This window comes from Solanum dulcamara, chromosome 8, assembly GCF_947179165.1.
Source record: "Solanum dulcamara chromosome 8, daSolDulc1.2, whole genome shotgun sequence".
Classification (NCBI taxonomy): Eukaryota; Viridiplantae; Streptophyta; class Magnoliopsida; order Solanales; family Solanaceae; genus Solanum; species Solanum dulcamara.
This window is the reverse complement of record NC_077244.1, coordinates 71,718,906-71,740,958: the sequence shown is the minus strand read 5'-3', so window position 1 is coordinate 71,740,958 and position 22,053 is coordinate 71,718,906. Positions and strand designations below refer to the sequence as shown.

At 35.6% G+C, this 22,053-nt stretch overlaps 3 protein-coding genes across 3 annotated transcripts; 1 reads left to right on the top strand and 2 right to left on the bottom strand.

The window, feature by feature from the left end:
* Positions 1 to 1,506: 1,506 nt before the first annotated feature.
* Positions 1,507 to 5,824, top strand: LOC129900358 (hydroxyproline O-galactosyltransferase GALT6). The gene is made up of 7 exons (XM_055975313.1): positions 1,507 to 2,733; positions 3,629 to 3,864; positions 3,947 to 4,237; positions 4,348 to 4,476; positions 4,560 to 4,733; positions 5,112 to 5,219; positions 5,294 to 5,824. Exons 1-7 carry the CDS (start codon positions 1,884 to 1,886, stop codon positions 5,504 to 5,506), a joined length of 2,001 nt encoding a protein of 666 aa, XP_055831288.1. The 5' UTR covers positions 1,507 to 1,883; the 3' UTR covers positions 5,507 to 5,824.
* An 874-nt stretch (positions 5,825 to 6,698) lies between these two features.
* On the bottom strand, positions 6,699 to 11,453 carry LOC129899712 (HIPL1 protein). Its single transcript, XM_055974742.1, has 7 exons — positions 11,228 to 11,453; positions 10,723 to 10,880; positions 9,229 to 9,996; positions 8,933 to 9,149; positions 8,224 to 8,402; positions 7,869 to 8,110; positions 6,699 to 7,312 (listed from the first exon to the last, which is right to left on the bottom strand). Exons 1-7 carry the CDS (start codon positions 11,319 to 11,321, stop codon positions 6,901 to 6,903), a joined length of 2,070 nt encoding a protein of 689 aa, XP_055830717.1. The 5' UTR covers positions 11,322 to 11,453; the 3' UTR covers positions 6,699 to 6,900.
* Positions 11,454 to 12,615: 1,162 nt separating this feature from the next.
* Positions 12,616 to 21,045, bottom strand: LOC129899125 (protein EARLY FLOWERING 5). The gene is made up of 9 exons (XM_055973947.1): positions 20,794 to 21,045; positions 19,843 to 19,936; positions 17,757 to 17,842; positions 16,097 to 16,146; positions 15,931 to 16,000; positions 15,770 to 15,851; positions 15,254 to 15,681; positions 14,668 to 15,144; positions 12,616 to 13,144 (listed from the first exon to the last, which is right to left on the bottom strand). Exons 1-9 carry the CDS (start codon positions 20,872 to 20,874, stop codon positions 12,932 to 12,934), a joined length of 1,581 nt encoding a protein of 526 aa, XP_055829922.1. The 5' UTR covers positions 20,875 to 21,045; the 3' UTR covers positions 12,616 to 12,931.
* Positions 21,046 to 22,053: the final 1,008 nt, after the last annotated feature.

The window sequence follows — 22,053 nt, the reverse complement described above, 5'->3', positions numbered from 1 at the left end:
TGCATTTCAGTAGTGTTTTTCAAGAAGATATGAATTGATTATTACACATTAAAAAGTTTCTTAACCAATATGTGAGTTATAGAAGAACAATTAACAATTTTAGCTATCAATAAAGTTAAATGGTAAATCGTTTACCAAAACAAGTCTTAACATGTAGAAATACCTCTTATTCAGTATTTTATATTTGAAACTACACTTAATTTTAACAGTCTTATAAATTTCTATTATTTACTTTGAAATTTATGTTCATCTTCTGCTTCTGGAAGTAATTAATTACTTGAAATGGTGACTTTCATTTTAGTTCTTTAACTAAGTGTATCATCCACTTTTGCTAGTTTCTACTAACATTGAAAATTAAATGATAATTTATTAGCTTCTAATATGTTGCCTTATTTAAGAACAAACATACAACTTCCCGACCATATTAGTTGTAAACACCGATATAAAATAAGCTAAGTACAATTGTAAGTAAAGTACAATTTATTAACTCATGCGTTGCCAAATTGGTAAATATACTATTTTAATAAAATTCAATATAATACACCTCTATTTAAATAAAATTCAATATATACAGAACAACTTGCACTCAAGAGTGTGAATCAATGATACGAAATGTGTTGAGAAATATAAAATCTCAAATTTAATTTAATAAAAATAAAAATATTAAGTAATTTTTTATTTATCCAAATTTTAATTGTCAGTGTCTTTCGATCCTTGCTGATGAAAGGTATGAAATACTTGATAAAATTCACCTGTCCAAATATCACAGTAATAAAATTTAACCATTATTTAGTTTATAGCTGAAAGAAAACAAGATATACTAGTCTATTTGATCAATCTTTGGAGGCCAAAAATAATTTTTTTTCTTTTCAAAAAATACTTTTTTTCCTAAAAAAAAAAGAGATATGTTTTATCAAATTTTTAGGAGAAAAATAAGTGCTTTCAAAAAGTAACAAAAATCTATTTTTCGGAATATAAAAAAAGTATCTTTTTCTCCATTTTTTTAGAACACTTTTGAGATAATACACTTGAACACTTATTAACTACTGTTCAAAAGTACTTTTCAAAAAACATAATTGTGTCAATCAACCAAATATATTCATTAAAATTAGCCAAACACAATCTACTTCAAAAAAATAATTTCAAATATAAAAATTTAGTTTCAACTAAGTTTTTTTTTAATTTTTTATTTGATATCCGATATTTATATTTGAATTTGATTAAATTTGAATTCACATCAAAACCACAATAAAACCCAACTAAATCTAAATTCACATTAAAAAATTAAATATTTTCTAATAAAAACAATTTCATATTTTAAAAGAATTGAAACTTAAAATCTGGAATTAAAAATAAAGAAGTAATTAGCATCCATCAACCTCACAGGTCACCACAACCCTGTTTGTCAATAAGTTTTCACTTTGACATAAGGAAATAAAAAACAAAAAGTGGAACACATTCCATCAAGATTCTTCCATCAACTTTTTGAAGTGTAAAGCTTTTCCCTATTCAAATTGAAAAAGATACCCACATTTCTCTCTTGTTCCGGGAAGTCCATCGACCCTGAACCTCCTTCATCTCTCTCTATATCTATACATTTTCTCTTCTATATGTATCTCTCTCTCTCTCTTAACTTGTTTGTGATCATGTTTTGATGACCTAACTCTCTCTATCTTTTCTTCTAACTATACTTTGCCCTTCTTTCATACAAAGTTTTTGTTTTTGTATAAAATTGTCGGTTTGGAATTTTTAGAGAAACCCCATTTTCTTTTTCTTTTTTCTCAGTATATTGTGTCTTTTGCATTTCTTCACGATCACTAGAAATTGAAAGAGCGTTTAAGCTCACAAGAGAAGAATTTTTTTTAAATTTATTATTTTTTAATATGAAAAGAGCAAAATTTGACTTGTTCATGTCACTGAGTAGGCAAAGATCGGTGCAAGTTTTGATTTTGTTAGGTCTTTTGTATGTATTTTTGGTGGGTCTTGAAGTTCCTTTTGTTTTCAGAAATGGGTTTAGTTTAGTTTCTCAAGACGGTTTTGGTACAGGGCAGTTTTCTTCTAAGTCTTTTGTGCTTGATAGTGAAGAGGAGTTAGAAGAAAAAGAAGCTCCAAATCGCCCTATTGACGTTTCACTTCTGGTTCCAAATCAATCAAAGTATGAAAGAAAGATTAGAGAAATCAAGAGTCCTTTGTCAAGTTTGTTTTTTGATGGTAATTATGTGAATATGACTAGTAATGATGGGTTTTCTGGGATTTTGAAATCAGCAAAAGAGGCCTTTGAGGTAGGTAAAAAGTTCTGGAAAGAGCTTGAATTGCATAAAAAAGAAGTGGGTATTGTAGAAAGTAACAAGACAGAAGAATGTCCTCATTCCATTTCAATGTCAGGGTCTGAGTTTTTGGGGAAAGGGAGAATGATGGTGTTGCCATGTGGGCTTACTCTTGGTTCACATATAACTGTTGTGGGGAGGCCAAAAAGGGCCCATCAGGAGAATGATCCAAAGATATCATTGCTGAGGGAAGGTCAATTCTTGATGGTTTCACAGTTTATGATGGAGTTACAAGGGCTGAAGACTGTTGATGGAGAGGACCCACCTAGGATTCTTCACTTCAATCCACGGTTGAATGGCGATTGGAGCGGGAAGCCGGTGATTGAGCAGAACACTTGTTATAGGATGCAGTGGGGGACGGCTCAAAGGTGTGATGGATGGAGGTCCAGGGATGATGAGGAGACTGGTGAGAATATAAATTTTGTTTCTTTATTTATTTAGTACTCTATAAGAAGTTATTCTGTTTTTTTAATGAACTAGTTTAATCAGTCAACTATGCGTATTGCCAAACTAGTTGGACTTTCCTATATGATCCTTTATATTCAAATGCTTAGAAGATTCATGTAGCTGTTAACATACTGCAATCCTCATCCTTTATCCAGACTTGTGTTAATGTGAACCTCACATAGGCAGAATTGCTACGAATAGTCAAATGTTTATTACTAGTTAAACCTAAAAGATTTGTTAGTTGGAGAAACTGTTTGATTTACTAATTGAGGTTAAAAGGTGATTCTTTTTTACTTTTTCTGTTTCAATTTGTCCGTCTTACTTTCCCTTTTAGTCAGTTTCGAAAAGAATGTCTCTTTCCTTTTTTGACAACTCTTTAATTCCAACTTTCCACATGACATGTGTAAGATCACAGGATTAAAGGACATTTTGGTACATTCTACATATTTTTAGTTTAAGACCACAAGATTCAAAAGCTTTCTTTAAGTCAAACTAGACAAACAAATTGAAACGGAGGTAGTATGTTTTTTGGGGGTTGGTAGCGGGTGGGGATGCTGCAGAAGTTTTTATAGTGAGTAATCGAGCAGCTGAATAAGTTTGATTATAGAGCTTATTGCTTGAAGAGGTGCTATTTCGTGATGGGTAGATTCCTTGGATTGTTCTCATGAGTTGGGGGTTGGAATTATTTTGAATAGCTTTTTTACATGGGTTTCTTGGCAATTGAATGGAGAAAAAAACAAGCAAAATGCACCATCAGTTACATTATTATCTGCATCTGTTTGTAGTCTGTGTTGCAGTAATCTATCATTTGTATGTGGTACGGCATTTTTGTTAACGTCTAGAATCTTTTGCAGTTGATGGCCAGGTAAAATGTGAAAAGTGGATCCGAGATAATGACACCAACCATTCTGAGCAATCAAAGGCATCGTGGTGGTTAAACCGGCTAGTAGGGCGAAAAAAGAAGGTCGACTTCGATTGGCCATTCCCATTTTCAGAGGGTAGGTTATTTGTGCTAACTCTCAGTGCCGGTTTTGAGGGTTATCATGTGAATGTTGATGGGAGGCATGTGACCTCATTTCCATATCGAATTGTGAGTAACATGCTACCACCTCTTCAATATCATGCTGAATTATTGAATTGAACTAAAGAAGGTTATCATTGATGCTTTTTAGGGATTTGCGCTAGAGGATGCCACTGGTTTGTCTTTGAATGGTGACATCGATGTCGATTCAGTCTTTGCTGCCTCCTTGCCCACATCACATCCTAGTTTTGCTCCTCAAAGGCATCTTGATATGTCAAACAGATGGAAGGCACCACCCCTCCTTGATCAGCCTGTGGATCTGTTTATTGGCATTCTGTCGGCAGGCAATCACTTTGCTGAGCGAATGGCTATAAGGAGGTCTTGGCTGCAGCATCAGCTAATCAAATCTTCAAATGTTGTGGCTCGATTCTTTGTCGCATTGGTAGGTTGATAGATGGTAGCGTATACAGCATTTTCCGAATATCAGTTTACTATTAACATTGGTGGTGCAGCTTGGTAATTTGAGTTTAACATGGATTGGTTTTTTGACAGCACGCTAGGAAGGATATAAACGTGGAGTTGAAGAAAGAGGCAGAATTCTTTGGTGACATTGTCATTGTTCCTTTCATGGACAATTATGATCTTGTTGTCTTGAAAACAGTTGCCATCTGCGAATATGGGGTAAGTCGTGGATTACCTATAAACATTGATGTTGGTTGTCCCCAGATTAACGTCATCCTAAAATTGATCTTTTCTTGATGCAGGTCCATGCAGCATTTGCAAAAAATATCATGAAGTGTGATGATGATACATTTGTTAGAGTGGATGCAGTTATCAAGGAAATAAATAAGATACCCAAGAATAGGAGCTTATATGTTGGAAATATCAATTACTATCATAAGCCCCTGCGTAATGGTAAATGGGCAGTGACATATGAGGTAATAGTTTCGAGTTCCTTTTTGAATTTTTCTTACTCCAATCTCTATGTGGCGAGAAGGCCTAATAGTGCTATTTTCTTTTGGCAAAGTATTTTCATATGCTTTATTGTCAAAGAAGAGACTTTGTGTTTACCGTTTAATAGTTTCTGACAAATATGCTTAGAATAGGCAAGGCTGTGATAGGGAGATGCTTTTCTAGGGGGAATACAGGAAGGCTGTTATAACTATTACTGGTTATCTGTATGGATTATCTCTGGATATTGTCTAGTTTTTTGTCTTTTAAATTTCCTTTAGTTTTAGTCACTCAGTATTCTGGCCTTCTAAAACCCCATGAAATCTGAGTTTCTCGTCTAATCTTCGTTCCCTGGGGTTTCTCAGGAATGGCCAGAAGAAGATTATCCACCTTATGCGAATGGACCGGGTTACATTATTTCATCAGCCATTGCAAACTTCATTGTCTCAGAGTTCGATAGACATAATCTAAAGGTAGATAAAATCCCTCTCACCTCTTTACATAAGTTAATACTCATGAAATAGCTAACTAGCTCCTCTAAGTGCAGTTGTTCAAGATGGAGGATGTCAGCATGGGAATGTGGGTCGAAAAATTTAATAGCTCATCAAGACCAGTACAATATGTACACAGCTTGAAGTTCTCCCAATCTGGATGCGTAGACGACTATTATACCGCTCATTATCAGTCCCCTAGACAGATGATTTGTATGTGGAACAAATTACAAGAGCTAGGCCAGCCTCAATGCTGTAACATGAGATGACAATTAGGATTTGAAGAAAGAATGGAATCTGAAAACTTCCCAGGAATTAGGATAGACAAGTTTTGCACTTTAATAGTACAATGATCTGTATATTCTCTAAAAGATACTTTCATATGATAGGGCTGCTTAGGTGCCTTGAAAATTCATTTTTGCTTTTTCTACCTTCCCCGTCTTTATAATTTGTTTATAACATACTTTTCAAAGTAGGTATATAAATGTGCATTTTTAGAATATCACTGCACACGTTTGGATGTAACTTACCATTACATCAACAGCAACAGAAAGAAACAAATTTGAGATTCCATGATGTTTCAAATATGATCTGTTCTAATTGTCTTGTGGTTTGTATGTATTCAACATGAAATTACTATGGTCAAAAATAAAGGGTGGCTGTGTGTGGAAGTTGACATGCTATGTGGGTAGACCAGCGTTGATTTTTGAAATATGAACAAACAGTTAACTTAGCAGCAGCAAAATGAATAGAAAAGGAGACTGTTGGTTATTGCCAAAGATATTAAGGGAAAACGACAGTTTAATTCTCTATTGACAAATTCCTGTTCCTAAATAGCATATAAAGGTTGACCATCAAAGATGTAATAACTGTATAATAGTCAAGTTGTCCACATAGTTTCTTGGTAGTTCCAAACCGTGAGTGTAGCAGGATTTTTCACAAGCAGTATCGATTTATTGTCACAATTTGTTTTGCAAGTCCACAAGCAGTGTTGGTCTATTGTCATAATTCGTCAAGCAGTATCGATTTATTGTCACAATTTGTTTTGCAAGTCCACAAGCAGTGTTGGTCTATTGTCATAATTCGTCTTGCAAGTGGGTCCGAATCAGGAATTGTCTATAAGTTGACATGTACTTTTGTATTTCTTTTTCCACGAGTGAATTTACAAGATATTAGTTACAAACACATATAAAGAATATTTTGATAGAGGATTCATTCCTTAAAGAATCCCCTTGGACTGGTGATGATTTAGAATTTATGTGATAAAACCAGGTTGATTTCTCAGATGGTCACTTACCAACTAATAGTTAGTATCTCACACATTTCTTCAACAGAGAGAGACTTTCTGAAAGTAATAACTATTAGTTGAGTTACTATATGAAAAATCAACTCTAATAAAGCCTCATTTCTACTTCTAGGAACAACAAAAGATGTTGATCATCATTTTTATGTTTTTACCGCATAAGGGGAGGATGAAGGGGAAAAGGAGAGGGAATTCTACGCGACTGATGAGGTTTGAACCCTTCACCTCGTCACCATAGAAAAATTGATATGTTGCATTTAATACAACTTCAAAAGAGAAAAGAATAACTTCATTGTACAAGACTTGTCAATTGAGAAGCCTATGTAACTCTCTATACATTTTACATTTTGTAGCAGCATACTAAAACCAACTCGTCAGCATCAATATAAAAAACACTATGAGTAGAAAGTTATTGTATGAACCTGTTAACATGATTGCTGCTGAAGGAGGGGAAGCATCAGGAGGACCAGATGGGATATCATCAACAACAGCAGAAGAATTTTCCTTTGCACAACTGTATTTACAACGACTCGGACGAACAACTCTGTAAACTCCACTACTTGCAAGAACATACATATTCTTCTTGTTATCCTCACCATATGAAAATATGTAGCCTAAAGCTGGAACTGAGCTTCCAGGAACAAAAGTACAATCTATTGGTGATTTCTGAGCACAGTTGAAAGAAATTTTAGAAGTGTTAAATGTTCCACTGTCCTCTGGATTTTCAGTGCCTGCCCACATGGAACCTGCATACAAATCTGCAAAAAGATACCTGCAAAACTTCACCTGTCATTACCATAGTTTAAGAAAATGATCTTTGGCCTAACTCAATCTCGAAAGATTTTAAGTTAGATACACCATCCGTGTGAAGATTTCTTTACATTATCAGGTCACTGAAATGATATCCACAGTTATGTCTCCTTAAAATGTGAGATTCGTAATAAATGTGACATGGTGGTATAAAAATTCCTTAGTTTCCTTAGACTTAGCGGTATATATAACTAGAACTGATAGCTAAAGCTAGCTCACCAATAAAGAGATAACAACCATTATATCAACCAGGGTGGGGCATTTTTATATCCTGCGCGCACAAGACTTGATATTTGGAGCGTTGACAATATAGCATGCAAGCCCAAATTGGATAAATCAAGAATAGGGATAGATCTAGCTCTGATATTATGTTAACAAAATGGACTTTGAGTCTAAATCTCAAGAGCTAGCTTACGAGGAGAGGATTGTTCAAAACCATATAAGGAGACGACAGCCTGTTTCCTCAACCAATGAGAGACATTCTAACACCACACAAGGATATATTCAAAAGGGCTCACCTTCCATGCATGCAGGGATCAGTCATGGACCTATAGAAGTATCCACCAGTAATTGATGCTGACCCTCCATTTTTGTTCACATCAGAATGATTATATCCCATGACTGGGAAAATGGGGTTTACGGAGCTCATAGATTTATTTCCTCCAGGTGATTTTGAAGGAGTGTAAAGGTAAGGACCCTCGTACTCGCTCCAGCCATAGTTACCACCCTTGCTGATTATATTCACCTCTTCAAATTTATCCTATGAAACAATCATAAAATGCTTAGGAGTACAATGTCAAAATACAGCTGTTTGAAAGCAGATTCAAAAGATTACATTCTTGGAGACTAGAGAGTAAAAGACATGTACTTTACCTGCCCTACATCAGCACACATGAAGTATGATGGTCTTGCAGAATCAAAACTACAGCGCCAAGGATTTCTCATTCCTAGTGCCCATATTTCAGGCTGCGACTCTTTATCTTCAGTGTAAGGATTATCCTTTGGTATAGAGTAGTTTCCCCATAAACCGAGCTTCGTGATCTCTTCTACACCTAAGGTAACAGGCACCAGATGCAAAGTAAGGGGCAAGAACTGGTAGATGAGTAGAATAAAATGGTGAAATCTAAAACATACAAAAAAGTTGGTCACTTCTCTATTTTTGGGAAAATGACTTTAGTTTAAATGAGAATGCCTGGAAAAAATGACTAATGCAGAGCAACTGAAAATGAGGAACAGTAAAAATTGTGAAGACAGAGTAAGAAGAAATTTCTGCGTCCTCAGAAAGCACATAGTTACCTTCTACTAAGTTCTACTCGTCTTACCAGTAGACAATTAAGCAGCCAATCTATTTGCCAAAGCAAGAAAAGGATAATGGATTTATTGTTCAAGAGCATGATAAACTTCTAACTTAGCTGAGATAATGAAGACAAGGATATTTCGCTTTCTGTTTGATATATAGCTGGAATTATGAAGATTCAGATTGATCTTTTAGTAGCTTTGTTTCCCTTAACATCCTGTTGAGGTAGCTTAGTAGTAGCACGATCATCGATAATAGCTTATATAGAACTGAGTAGTGACTTACTGGATGTGCTATCAATATCAATCCTGATAATCTTTCCCAGCAATGACTTCTTGTTTTGGGAAAATTTGTAAGGATCACCTATACTTCCACCATCGCCCATCATGAAGTACAAATATCCATCTCTCGGTCCAAAAAGTATCTGGCCTCCGTGATGACCTGTAAAGGGAAGGCCCATGGTGAATATCCTTCTGACTTCTTTTGGATTGGCAGTTTTTGCCTGGAAAATTGAGATTCATTTATTATCAGTCAGAGCTAAACAAAGTGAGAACAAAAATTCATTAGACTCTCAAAAGTACCTGTGTTGGCTGGGATCCACTAGCAGCAAATTCTGCTATCACAGCTTGATAGTGGCACGGTTGGGAACCACTATCACTAGGTAGTTTTGATGGATCACAGTCCACGTCTGAGTTACAAGAACATCTTCCTCCACATCCAGGCCATGCTTGCTTATCACAATTGAATGAAGCAAAGAATCGTCCATTTTGTGAGAACTTTGGATGAAATGCAATCCCCATCATCCCAAGTTCAGTGTCAAAATGAACTTCATCTGTTAGGTCCAAGAAAGGATTAGAGTCATCAAGCTCTAACAGCTTTCCCGAATCGACTTCTGGAATAGTAGCCAACCATATTTTCCCTTGCTGATTCGAGAAGAAAGCACGACTAGAGCCATCAGGATGAGCAACCATATTGAGGTAACTACCATTTCCAATTTTCTCAAGGCACAAACCGCCTGGAGGACTTATAGGCGTGGTGGTATTTAAGGTGACAGGTTCTCCAGAAAAGCATACTGATCCATCACCAGAAGCTCCACCAAATGCATTACAGAAATCAATTTGTGATTTCCATAGATCTGTCAACTTTGTGGAATTGGACTTGACAGAAGCAGCAAAAGGAGAACTTATGATAGACACATTTTGACATGTAGTCCATACTTTAGAGCAAAAGTCATTCTTAGCTTGGCTACTTTTGGTTGAATTTTCTGAAGTTGTGGAGTTGCACAAGATAGGAAGTTGTCGAGGAACAGAATCAGTTCTGAACAGCTCAGCCGAAAATTTATCACACTTCTGCAAGAGTCAATGAGAAGATAACTGCATATTGAAACTTAAATCCTTAACTTATACTATCTGGATACTAGTATACACATTTTTTACTCAACTAAGTAATTGAAAGCTTCCAAAATACTTATGTAGTTAGTACAGCTATCTAAAAGAGCTATCACGATGCAGATTATTAAGAGTAAATAGAGCATTTTGAGCTTCACAAACAAGAAAGAATTTAAAGGGGCATGACAGATTTTTGTTTAATCCAATAGAGGATGCTGAAAATAATTAGCAGTGGACTAAGTGTTGTGATAATATAGGTTCATTATACTAAAATGCTAGGGTTAAACCTCATAGTTACATCTTCATATAGCAAGAAAATAAAAATAGGAAATCAATTTGTTCAAAGCTCAAGTGTTTTCATTTTGGTAAGATAATTATAAGGAATCACAAAGATTATCTTGTTACTGCACAACAACAACATACCCAGTGTAATCCCACAAGTGGGATCTAGGGAGGGTAGTGTGTACATAGAACTTACTCCTACCTTAGGAGCTAGAGAGGTTGTTTCTGATAGACCCTTGGCTCAAGAAAATAAAAGGCAAAAAAACGAAACAAGGTATGACAAAGCATTTTGAAAAAAGAAACAGCAACTACAACAAAATATTAATAGATAATCGAATTACAAGGAACAATAAATAGGAGCAACAGAAATCGAAAGAGCAAGAAACTACAAGAGTATCTTCTTACCGCACAGATGACAGATTTTACAAGAGAAGCACATCCAGGATCAGAAATGCTCATAGCATTATACTGAGTCTCAAGTTGTTTATCATCAGTGGAATTGCAGCATGAGGTTCCATTGTAAGCACAAAATGCTAGAGGAGTTTTTTGCTGAAACGGAGCCCCTGTAACACATGAAGTAGCAACAATCAAATTGAAAAACAGAATAGATAAGAGTTAATGGTCAAAAACATGTCTGAAGTTTCCCAAGTTTTCGAGTTTCATACATGAACTATCAAGTGTATAAGTTTTCTACTTCAACTATCACCAAATGTTTATCAAAACACATATCAGTTGTTCCCTTTTCCTACCTAAAATATCACCATCTTCAAGTAGGAAAAGAAACAAGTGATAGTTGAGGTGTGTGTCGATAAACATTTAGTGATTATTTAGGTATAAAATTCGAAAAACCGGGATACATTAGGTGTGTTTTTGAACTTCAAAGAAAAACTTCTAATGGATTGAAGCCTACTTGAATCAGTACACAAGGGAAGTGAAAAAGAAGGACCAAGAATATGCAGAAAATTCAAAAGAATGATGAATATGGCAAAATGACTCCTTCCCATGACTCCTATTTGCTAAAAAGGAAGTTAATATTTGCAGGTACATCAGAGTCTTTTCAACATATGACACATCCTAAGTTCCCAATATTTGCTATCATGATTGACTGTAGAGACAAAAGTCAGATCATCTACATAAATGACAACTTTCTGTGCTTCAAACTTTTGAACACACCTACCAATTCTGTGTTATTGGTCCAATCTTTCCATCAATCCATTTGCAAATTTAAAAATACCACTAGTATATTAAAATACTTATTTCTCTTCCATATCAATCTGTCATTTTCTTTTAATCACAAGGGTCATTTGACAATATGTGTACATAGAAATGGGAAGTCCCATCTCCAAGCAGTTGACTTTACATGATAAAGCCTTTGTTATAATACTAGTAGAATAAAATATTGGATGGATTTTGCGACTAGAATAATATATTGGATGGTAGATCTGAAAACACTGAATTTGTTCAACAAAAGACAGGCTGGATGGATCTTGGTTTGTTTCTTGTCCCCCACTGATTGCATAAAATTGGCTATAAGGTCTAGTTCATAACTATATATAATCATGAGGGTAATTGACCATGATACAGAATAAGTATTTTTATTAAGGAAAATCAAAATATAAAAAAATAAACAATAAAAAGTCTAGGGAATATAACACAATTAGGGGTGCCAAAGGGCTATCAAATATAGGCAGGTCAAAAATAGGTTAAAACAAAAATGGATAAAATATCTAATCCGAAAATGACACATATTTGATCTTGGAGTTGAATTGACGTAAGAGCTGAAGTAAACATTCTTCTCCAAATTAATTTCATTTCTACACTGAGGCCATGTCAAAGTCAAACTAGTAATCTGACAGAAACAAGAAAGTCAAAAAGGAATATATTGATTTTTGTTCAGATTCGTTTTTTTCTTTAAATTTATTTATTTGGTACTTGTACAAATTAATTTGACCACCAAGGTCAGAAAACCATGGTTATTGTAAGTTAATATAATTGCCATAAAAAATCGGTTGACATTGTAGCACAGATCCACCGAACCATACTACAGTAATATAGTATTTCATGTTAGGGAACGGATTTAACCTCATTTCATTTGCATTAGTACATACTGAACAAATGTTTTTTTCACAGTAGAGGATTATGAGGAATCGAATCCTCACCAACAAAATAAAAGTTCAAATAACCAACAGAGTTACGAAGATTCCTCCTCTCTGCGGATGTTGATTATTAAAAAAGTGTGTTTTCCTTCACAATCAACATCTATTAGTTATATGATGGGAAGAAAAAAAACAATGGAAGCAGAGCCAAAAGAAAATTCCTTGCAGGAATCCATCTTAGAATATGTTTGTCCTACTTCCTCTTTGACTAATGCATATCAACTGCCCATTAGAGGCGAAAAAATGTTGAGGAAGATAAAATCAGAATACAGATGAACCAAAGATCATACACACGAAGAAAGAATGAGATGATCGATACATCAAAGCACCATAAAGATATGGACACTCAAGTAGCACGAAACATGGGCCATGGAGATATAAGACTCATCAGACTGTCCACAGATACTTGTTTCCTTCGTGTGCCATCCTCCTCTTCCTTTCTCCTATTTGATGTTACATCATTCGCCGAGGGCACCAAGAGCTTTCATGTCCTCCAAGAATGCCGTATATGAGTCATCAATGCTTTGAGGTTTTGGTGCAGGTGCGCTTGCAGATTCATGCTTAACAACAGGTGGGGTTACTGCAGGCTGGTTGATTGTAATCGCAGTAGATGACTTTGGCTTGGGTTTTGGGAGCGCAGATTCTCTCCTCACACGCACAGACGCAGGAACCTACAGGAAAGCAACAAGTGATGTGTTGAATCAAATGTGAACAAGTCCATATCCCAGTATAAAAGTGGTTTATATGTTTTCATAAAAATTCTCATCACTAGTCACTACTTTATTGTTTTGGATAGAAAAATAAGGTAAAAGGTTCAACAAGAAAATAATCATTTTAGGCCCACAGTAGATTATCAATGGGATGATTACTTAAATCCCATAGTGAAAAAATCCAATTACAATTTATCCCGACTTTTTTGGTAATTACCCGAATTCCCTTTTTTTTTCCAGATTTCTGATACATATGAATGACGCTGATACATTGCGATTTGATACATAAGTCTTTTTCATGATACATCGCTAGTTGATACAAACCAAACATTGTAATATCAATAAAACTAATGAATTAGCTTATAACACCTAATATATATCATGAACACAACAAAAATAGCAGTAAAACTTATGTTTTACTGATACATTGTGTGTTTGGTTTGTATCAACTAGCGATGTATCATGAAAAGGACTTATGTATCAAATCGCGATGTATCAAAAGAGGGATTTTTGAAATTTTTATAAATGGCAGGGAATAATTGAAAATATAGGAATATAAGGTGTGTAATTTGGTAATTTTTCCTAAAAAGTGCATAACCTGCAAAAAGTTTTATTCATCAACCAAACACCGGCACTAAGATAACGCTAGGAAGGTAAAAGAAGTGTATAGAGATATATCCTGTCTATTCCTGAAGAGTTGCAACTAAGAGGTCTAGCAAATACTATCTACTACTCTGCATGCATTCGTGAGGTTATACCACATAGCTAATTGATGCAAACACCTCTACTCAGATTATATACAGTTTCAGACTCTCAGCCTTTCCTTCAAAGCTTCTGTAGTTTCTTCAACAACTTTTTGATTTTAAATGAATAAAGTGGATGCATCCTCACCCCGAACCCTGATATGTCCTCCTTAGCCTCCTGATGACAACAGACAACCTCCATCCAATTCACTTTGGTTTTCATTTTTTGGCTGTATTCTTTTCGTGTTCTCCTTTGTCACTTTTTGTACTGTGGTGGTACAATTCTTTTTTTTTTAATTGTATTACTTTCTACTTCATAGTTCCATCTTTTGATTTATCTTTTTCTATTTTCTGATGTTTTTGTTGACTTTTGATGGTGAAAAAAATAATATCTTCAAGGCGTTGTTGGATGACAAAAAATTGCACTTTTAAAAAAAAATTACACCTACAAAATTTAAACTTGACCAAGGGTGTTTTGGTACAAACTTCTAGAAAATATTAGGCCAAACGATTAAAGTAATAACTAGCATGCTATACAGTGCTTAATCCTCCTAGCAAAGTTTGGACAAGGATTTAAACTTGCCCATAAGCCCCTTGATTTCATCCATTTGGATGGGGATAACACTCCAATCTAATATATTAGGTTTGCATTGAAATGACGCTAAAGAACACTTAACAGTTGATGTACATAAATGCAGGAGGATAACATTTAGGTGGTCAACATAAAGGAAGATCACTCACCATTGATGTAAGTTCTGGTGTATGCTGAGCTAGAGGCCTCTTAACAACTGTTGAAGCAGCTGATTTGACATATGATGGCTTTTGAGGAGCAAGCAGTCTTGCACTATCCTGTTGAAAAGGAGGGGGACCAGGTGGAAGCGGTGGTCTCATCATTAGTGGAGGTCCAAAAGGTGGTCTTGGCAAGAGAGGGACCATCATTCCAGGAGGAGCAGGCTGGATGGCAATTCCAGGTGGTGGCCGCATATCAGCTGGAGGCGGAGGTGGAGGGAACCGAGATATTCCAGGGGGTAATACATCAGGCTGAAAAGTTGGGACCATGGCAGGTCCGGGACCTGAAGGCTGTTGTCTTGAAGGTGGTGGAGGTAATTTAAGATGATCTTTTGTTTCCAAAACTTTAGCATCAGAGTCAGCAGGCATGCCATCTGACTTCAATGGAAACCCTGGTGGAGGAGGTGGTGAGGGAAGCATGGATGAGGCCTGAGAAGTTAACAAGATCGTGAATAACTTTAGGGCCAAGGATTAGAAACCACAAATAAATCACTTCTCCAAATGTCCCAGAAAAATATCTTATTAATAAGAAGTATACCTGATTTTGCTCTGTTGCGGACATCTCATCCAGTTCAGAAAGATTTTTATCCCTTCCATTTCCACCTATGCCAGAACGAGGAGGTTGAGCAGATTGAAGAAGAGGCCGGGGAGGAGGTGGAGGAAGTGGAAGATGACCAGAGATCTGTTCCCTTGGTGGTGGGCCAGGAGGTGGTGGGGGCAAAGGAGGTAATGGCAATGAAGCACCCATGTCTGTCAATGCAGGCTTTGGGGGCATGGGCGGTGGAGGAGGTAAAGGTAAAGATGCAGGAATCGCAGACCCATCTACAGAATCTGCATCACCAGTTGGGGGTAATGGAGGTGGCGGTGGCGGTGGCGGAAGAGCTGATAAAGTGCCATCTTCTGTATCTGACTTTGATGATGATGCAGCACCGCTAGACGATGCAGCTGATGATGGTATTCTAGGTCCTGCAGTTTGAAGCAGGAACTATCAGAGCTGGGGAGAGAGAGAGAGAGAACAATATGATATTTAGATGAGATAAACAACTATAGATACCTATTGATGACTTAAACATGGGAGGTTTTCCAGGAGGAGGAGCTCCAGTAGGATTCAGTGTAGGGTGATAATAAACGGAGTCCTGCATCAACATATGCCATGTTATTCATGGATCAGCAAAAGCAAACTTCCAAAAAAAAAAGAGTGAAGTAAGATCTTACTTCAGGTTTAGGGTCTTTGATCCTTTCTTCCTCTTCTGCAGCGGTCCGCCTTCGAGGGGGCCCCAAGTGACTGCAGAGAAAGTAGGAAAAAGAACATGTAATGAAGTATCAAGGAGAAAGGGCCATTTCTCACAGCATTAATGATAAACAAGAGGCCTTCTGTTACCTAAACATTACTGGCTCTTCACCTTTTTCTTTCATCTTCACTTCGTATTCCTAACAAAAAGCAATGACAGTGAGCAACAAAACATCCCAATCAAATATAAAATCAAAAGGAGAAGAAGCTGATAGAATTTCACTAGCTGAGTTCATCAATCGCAACCACGATAAAGAAAACATTAACATCACAACATGAGAAACAAATATAGCCAAGCAAAATAAATTTCACTTGAGAGTACAGTTAACTTCCTGTACAGGCCAAGTAAACTCTGAAGTCTACCAGCTAAACTATGACAGATATCATCACCAAACTTGCAGCAGGCCTACCATGATGTATTTTTTTTTGAAACAGTAACTTTACCATGATGTATCTTCTGTTACCAATTATTCGAAGACTCAAGCCTAGTGAAAATAATTACACTTTTTCGTCACAAGTTAGAAGTCCTTTCTACATTAGAATGACCAAGACTGTATCTACATTCTTGAATTGTAAATTTTACTAGTTAGTATACTGTAACATTGGGATATATTTGGAGAATTGAAATAAAAAGAGACCTGCTTACACTTCTAAAAACTTGCTCTAGAAAGTGAAGAGATTCGAAGAGCAAGTAGTGAATGACAGATTCCTCCTTTAAATATTTAAGATGATGTGATCAACTCTTGCATTCATTGGTTAAAACAAGACATTCAGTGAGAGGCAGAGTCTGGTTAATCTTCGACACACAGGGAACAAACAGTAATTTTCAGAAATCTTAGCTTTCAACTCATGTTGTCAATTTGGGGGGGGGGGGGGGTAAAATAAGGAGTTTCCAGAAGAATCCAGAACACTTGTTGACTCCATGAGACTTTGCTAACTTTATCAAGTAGCTTTAGTAGGAAAGACAAGTAGTACTGAAATCACCGGTATACTCCTTGGTGGAGGCAGAATTTTCATTAAGGGGGTTCAACATCTAATATATATACATAAAAAATTATTTTAACCATATATAAATAGTATAATTTTCCGTCGAAGGGGGTTCAGATGACCCCCCTAACTCAAGGTGGCTCCGTCCCTGCTTTCAAATGGCACATTTGATGTCTAAGCCTACTCCAGATCTCAATTATTATTGTACATATTTTTGTTTTTGTTTTTTAAAAGCAGCTAAACTGAATTTTATCATTAACCTGTACATAATAAAGGGAGAAGATAAGGAAAAACCAACACTGTCAAAATGGTGGTGATGGAGAATACAGCATCAGTCTAATAAATTGCCACACATCTTCAGCCCCTGCAAATTTTGAGACTTGTAGAAGAATATGATCTAATGCATCTTAGCTAGTTACAGCCTCTTTATCATCTAATGATCTCTTATTCTCTCTCCAAATCGACCTGAAAATTCGCCCGAGTAGTATTCCAACATTTACATTTTATGTCAGAAAATTAGAACCTTGCCATGCAGAAATGAGTTGCACCTATTATATTTAGATCAATAATGAATCCAGCTACTTATGAAAGAAAAAGATTTAGACATGACCAACCCAGTTGTAAGAAACTAGAAATGAACTCTATGTTTTCTCTTTTGGGTTACATTAGGTCTCAAATAACTTAAATGGAAGTACTTGCTAATCATGAAGATACCTTAAATATTGCATAGATGTACCTGAAATTTTTACATAGGAAACATTACCTTTCTTTTCTTGAGAACAAGATTAAGTGTATCCTCAAGTTGTCTTTTTTTATGTTTCCTTGCTTTATCCAGTGCACCCTCAGCCTCTGCATATGTTGATATCTTCATATTAAAATAAGGATAAGACAAACACAAAAAGTTCAATGAAAATACAAGCTCTAAGTACTTATCCTTTTTTTTCTTGATAGCCGGCCCTATAACTAATTCTAATGTCTTTTTATTCCCCGAGCATGAGAGCTTTTTGATAACCTACAACTAATTCTATTTTATACCATGAGCATGATGCATGCCCTTAAACTCTTCATAAGAGCTACCAAAACTCCACACTTCTTTCTTGGTGAGATGAGCTGGGCAAGAAAACTTTAAAATTTCACGTATAGCAACAATTACCATTTATCAAAAAGGTTGTCAACCTAGGAGTATTAGATAGAAGCTCTGCAATTGAAGTAACATTAAATAAGAGTACTACTTGTTGCTGGTAAGTCATTCTGTATAACCTAGGACTTTATGAAACATTAGAGCTCAGATATATGCACCACAATTCCATCAATCAATATCAATCCTAATACATTAGACTCAGCGAGACGAATTCCCTGTACTCATCCCACTCAATTCGAGTTCATTTCATTCAAATACTAGCAAAATCAACCTGAAAAACAAATTAAGAATTATCTAAAACTAGAGTTTCAAAATCATACACTATTCGACATGAAGTCTCTACTAAAAATCAAGGACTTTTAATAAGCACGGGACCTAATGTGAATGCACAAAACAAGTAAGTCTTAATCCCAATTAGTTGTAGTTGGTATTCTCTATATGAATCATATAAGTTCGCATTGATTTCGAAAGATCGAACATCTTTTTGTGATTTTTTCCAGTTCAATTTTAGATCTACCTCATCCCTCTTAATCACCTTCAGTAGTCAAATCGTCGCATCTAGAACAGGTGCATATGAAGATCAGAGTATAACATGGCCAAACCATCTCAAATGACCTCTGATTTTAGTTGGCCTATGTAAAATTTTATTTTGATATGATTCAAGTAAGTTTTGCATTAAGAACTGTCACTATCATACAATTGTTGCTACAACAATAATTTTAATTGCAATTTGATGTATAATTTTTTTATAGTGAAGAAATCTCCAAGAGCTATTGGTGTGAGGAAACTCGAGGGTGGTCGAGGCATAATGGACTCACCCCACTACTCTTCTCCCCTTAAGTACGAGACTTGTCTAAGTCAGGGATCTGAAGTCCTGAATACCTACTTCCTACCCTTCTTTTTGTTCTTTCTCTCCCCCATTACTCCCGTCCCCATCCCAGCTTCTATCTTTTTCTTCCTTCCCTTTAATTGACTGGTCTTCCTTAGACCATTCCTTTTTTTGTTGTTGGGTTGTTGATGGGTGAGGTGATTGGAGAGGATGAAAAGAATTAATAAAAGGGTAGTGGAGAAGAGGAGGTTTCGGTGATGGTTTCTTATAGGTAAACTGGTGGATTTTTTGGAGGTGAAGGACCGATTGGGTTTCTCTTAGTTACAAAGAGGTGATTTGAAGGTTGGGAAATTTAGGTGGAGGAGATTTGCCACTGGTGGTACAAAGGTGGTGTTGGTTTGGTGCCTTGGTGGTCGATGACAGCAAAGATGAGGTTAAAGTGAAATTGGTATTTTTTGAAGATGAAGGAGATAAACTTTACTGGTATTGGGAAGGTCGTTGATGGGTTGTTACTGTGAGTATAACAAGTGGACTTCTATAATTAGGGTAAACAAGTTTGAGGCTCATGGAAAATCCTTGATGTAAACTCTGATTAAGGGAAACTCCTGGTATATATCCTCTCACTATTCTCACACAACTACTTTTATACATATGATCACTTGATTTATACATTTAATATGAACTCCTTTCTTCTTAAACATCCATCAAATGACTTTTATTAGCATTGGATCTATGTTTTCTCTATGTCACTGAATATCATGTGATGGTCCTTCCTCTCTTTCGAAATCTTTATCAATCTCGTAAAATGTCCAACACCCAACTCACCTAGATAGATAAACAAGTGGTATACTACAAATTGTAAAATGTGCAGCAACTTACTCATCACTTCTAATTTATCAATCTGATCTTTTAGTTGCTCCGGGTCCTTCTTTAAGATGCCCACTTCTCTAACCTTCTTCCTTTCTTTCTTGTTCTGTGGAAGCATTAAAAAAAAACAAAGCATCAAGCATTATTAACAGCTATTAAAACCAAATTTAAAATAAACAGACTTTCCGTTAAAACTAATTAAATCATCTCATCTCTGGATTTTCCTTCATTTCGTAATAGAAAGCCAGTTGAGTGAGAAACTTAAAAGTAAGTTGAGTGCATCAATTCCATAAACCTCCCAGAAAGCATGAAAGGACGTAAATCCGCAGTAAAAGAACAGATAAAACTATAAGGAGCACAATGCCACTTAATCCCAGCAGATGACCAAAAAAAATGCTACGTAAATTATTTATTCACAATTGTCAAAATATTGGTGGACAAAGCTACCTAATTTTTATGCTCAAGATGGCCCGGACACTATGTTACAACCCAGGGAGAACCACACCCAAAAGCTAGCTATTGAGGTGGGAGAGCCCAAGGTTTTAAAAACCACACATTAGCACTTTGTAGTACCTATGGCTATGTGGGACTTTTGCAATGGACCCATAACAAACCACCATGCTACACATCTGTCATCCTCGAAGGCTGTGTGCTAGACATTACAAGCACCGAGCGAAAACTGTCATAATATTAAGTAAGTTGGAAGAGCCCACATTAACACTTTGTAGTACGGACTTGCAATTAACCATAACACACAAAAAAAGAGGGACGCGACGGGATTTTGCCATAATTATGAAGTTCGAAAACCCGGATTCATTTGCCAAATCGCAATAGGTCCAACTATTTTAATACTGAAGCGAAATGGATATAGAAAATTTTAGCAAACTCCAACTAGTTTAATTGAAGTGTAACTGAAGCTGATTGATTGATAATTTTATAAGAAGTGCATTTAGAAAAATTTACCCTTTTCAATTCACGCTTGCGAATCTCCTTGCGATAAGCATCGGTAGGGTTCATGACTTTGCCTCCTTTGGTTGTCTTCATCTTTTCGGTGGCTGCTTCTTTCTTTCCTCTGCTCTTTTCTCCTTTGATTCAGTAACCTCACTCTTCACTTCCCGATTATAGCAGGATCAACTGATGGAGAGAACGGAGATTTCTGGAGCAGGAACGAGGTTTTGGAGATGGCAGCAGCAAAACTTTCTTATTCGCAATATTTCTGTTTGCTTTAATTTTGGGGAAGATCAGATGGGTCGAAATCGGGTTTGGACCGACCCAATCCATTGGGCTTTAGAAAAATGAGAAATATCTGGACCGGGTTTCTGTTGGGGTGGACAACTTTCCTCTAAAACCGACCGATAAATCGAATAAAAAAAAATGTTATTGATTTATTATTATTGAGTTATTGGGTTAACAAATTTTTAATAGTTTCATAAAAATAATTATCGGGTTATCTGTTCGATATTAGTTTTTAATATTGAGTTATTGGGTAAACCGATAACCCATTAAAACTACAGTAATTTACTACATTATCCCTACATAAATATTAAATATTAATATCAGTACATTATGGGTTACTATTTTTTTACCCTTTAGCTTTTAATTCACATCATTGTCTTAGTTCTTTAGTTCGTGTTACACTTGCATGCTTTTTTTCATGTTAGTTACTATTGTTTCTATTTTATGAGCATAATATAAAGCTATATTGTTGTTCTATCACGCCAAATCATTTGAGAAATCATATATATTTTTTATGAGTATTTTTTTATTGGTTAAACTAAAAAACGAACCGTTAAGGACCAATAACCTATAAAACGAAAACCGATAAGAAATATCTTATTTGTTTGGTTATTGATTTAGCATATTTAAAAATTGAAAATCAATAAACCAAACCGATAATACATAAAATCGAATCGAACCGACAGATACACACCCCTACGTTAAAGGAAAACTACCTAATTACACAAACATTCTTACCATAAAATACAAATTCATTTTATAATTTAAAATAATTACATACACCACTCCTTCAGATTTTAAATCAAATACGTATATCAAAAATTATAGATACATGTATTTTTATACCAAATACATTCTAAAATATAAATACATATTTTATATTTTGTTTTGAAAATAAATTTACATTATATTTAACATGGTAGTAAAATTTTCACATTTAGATTGAATTGATAAAATTTATTTATAAAACTTTTTGATATTTATGTT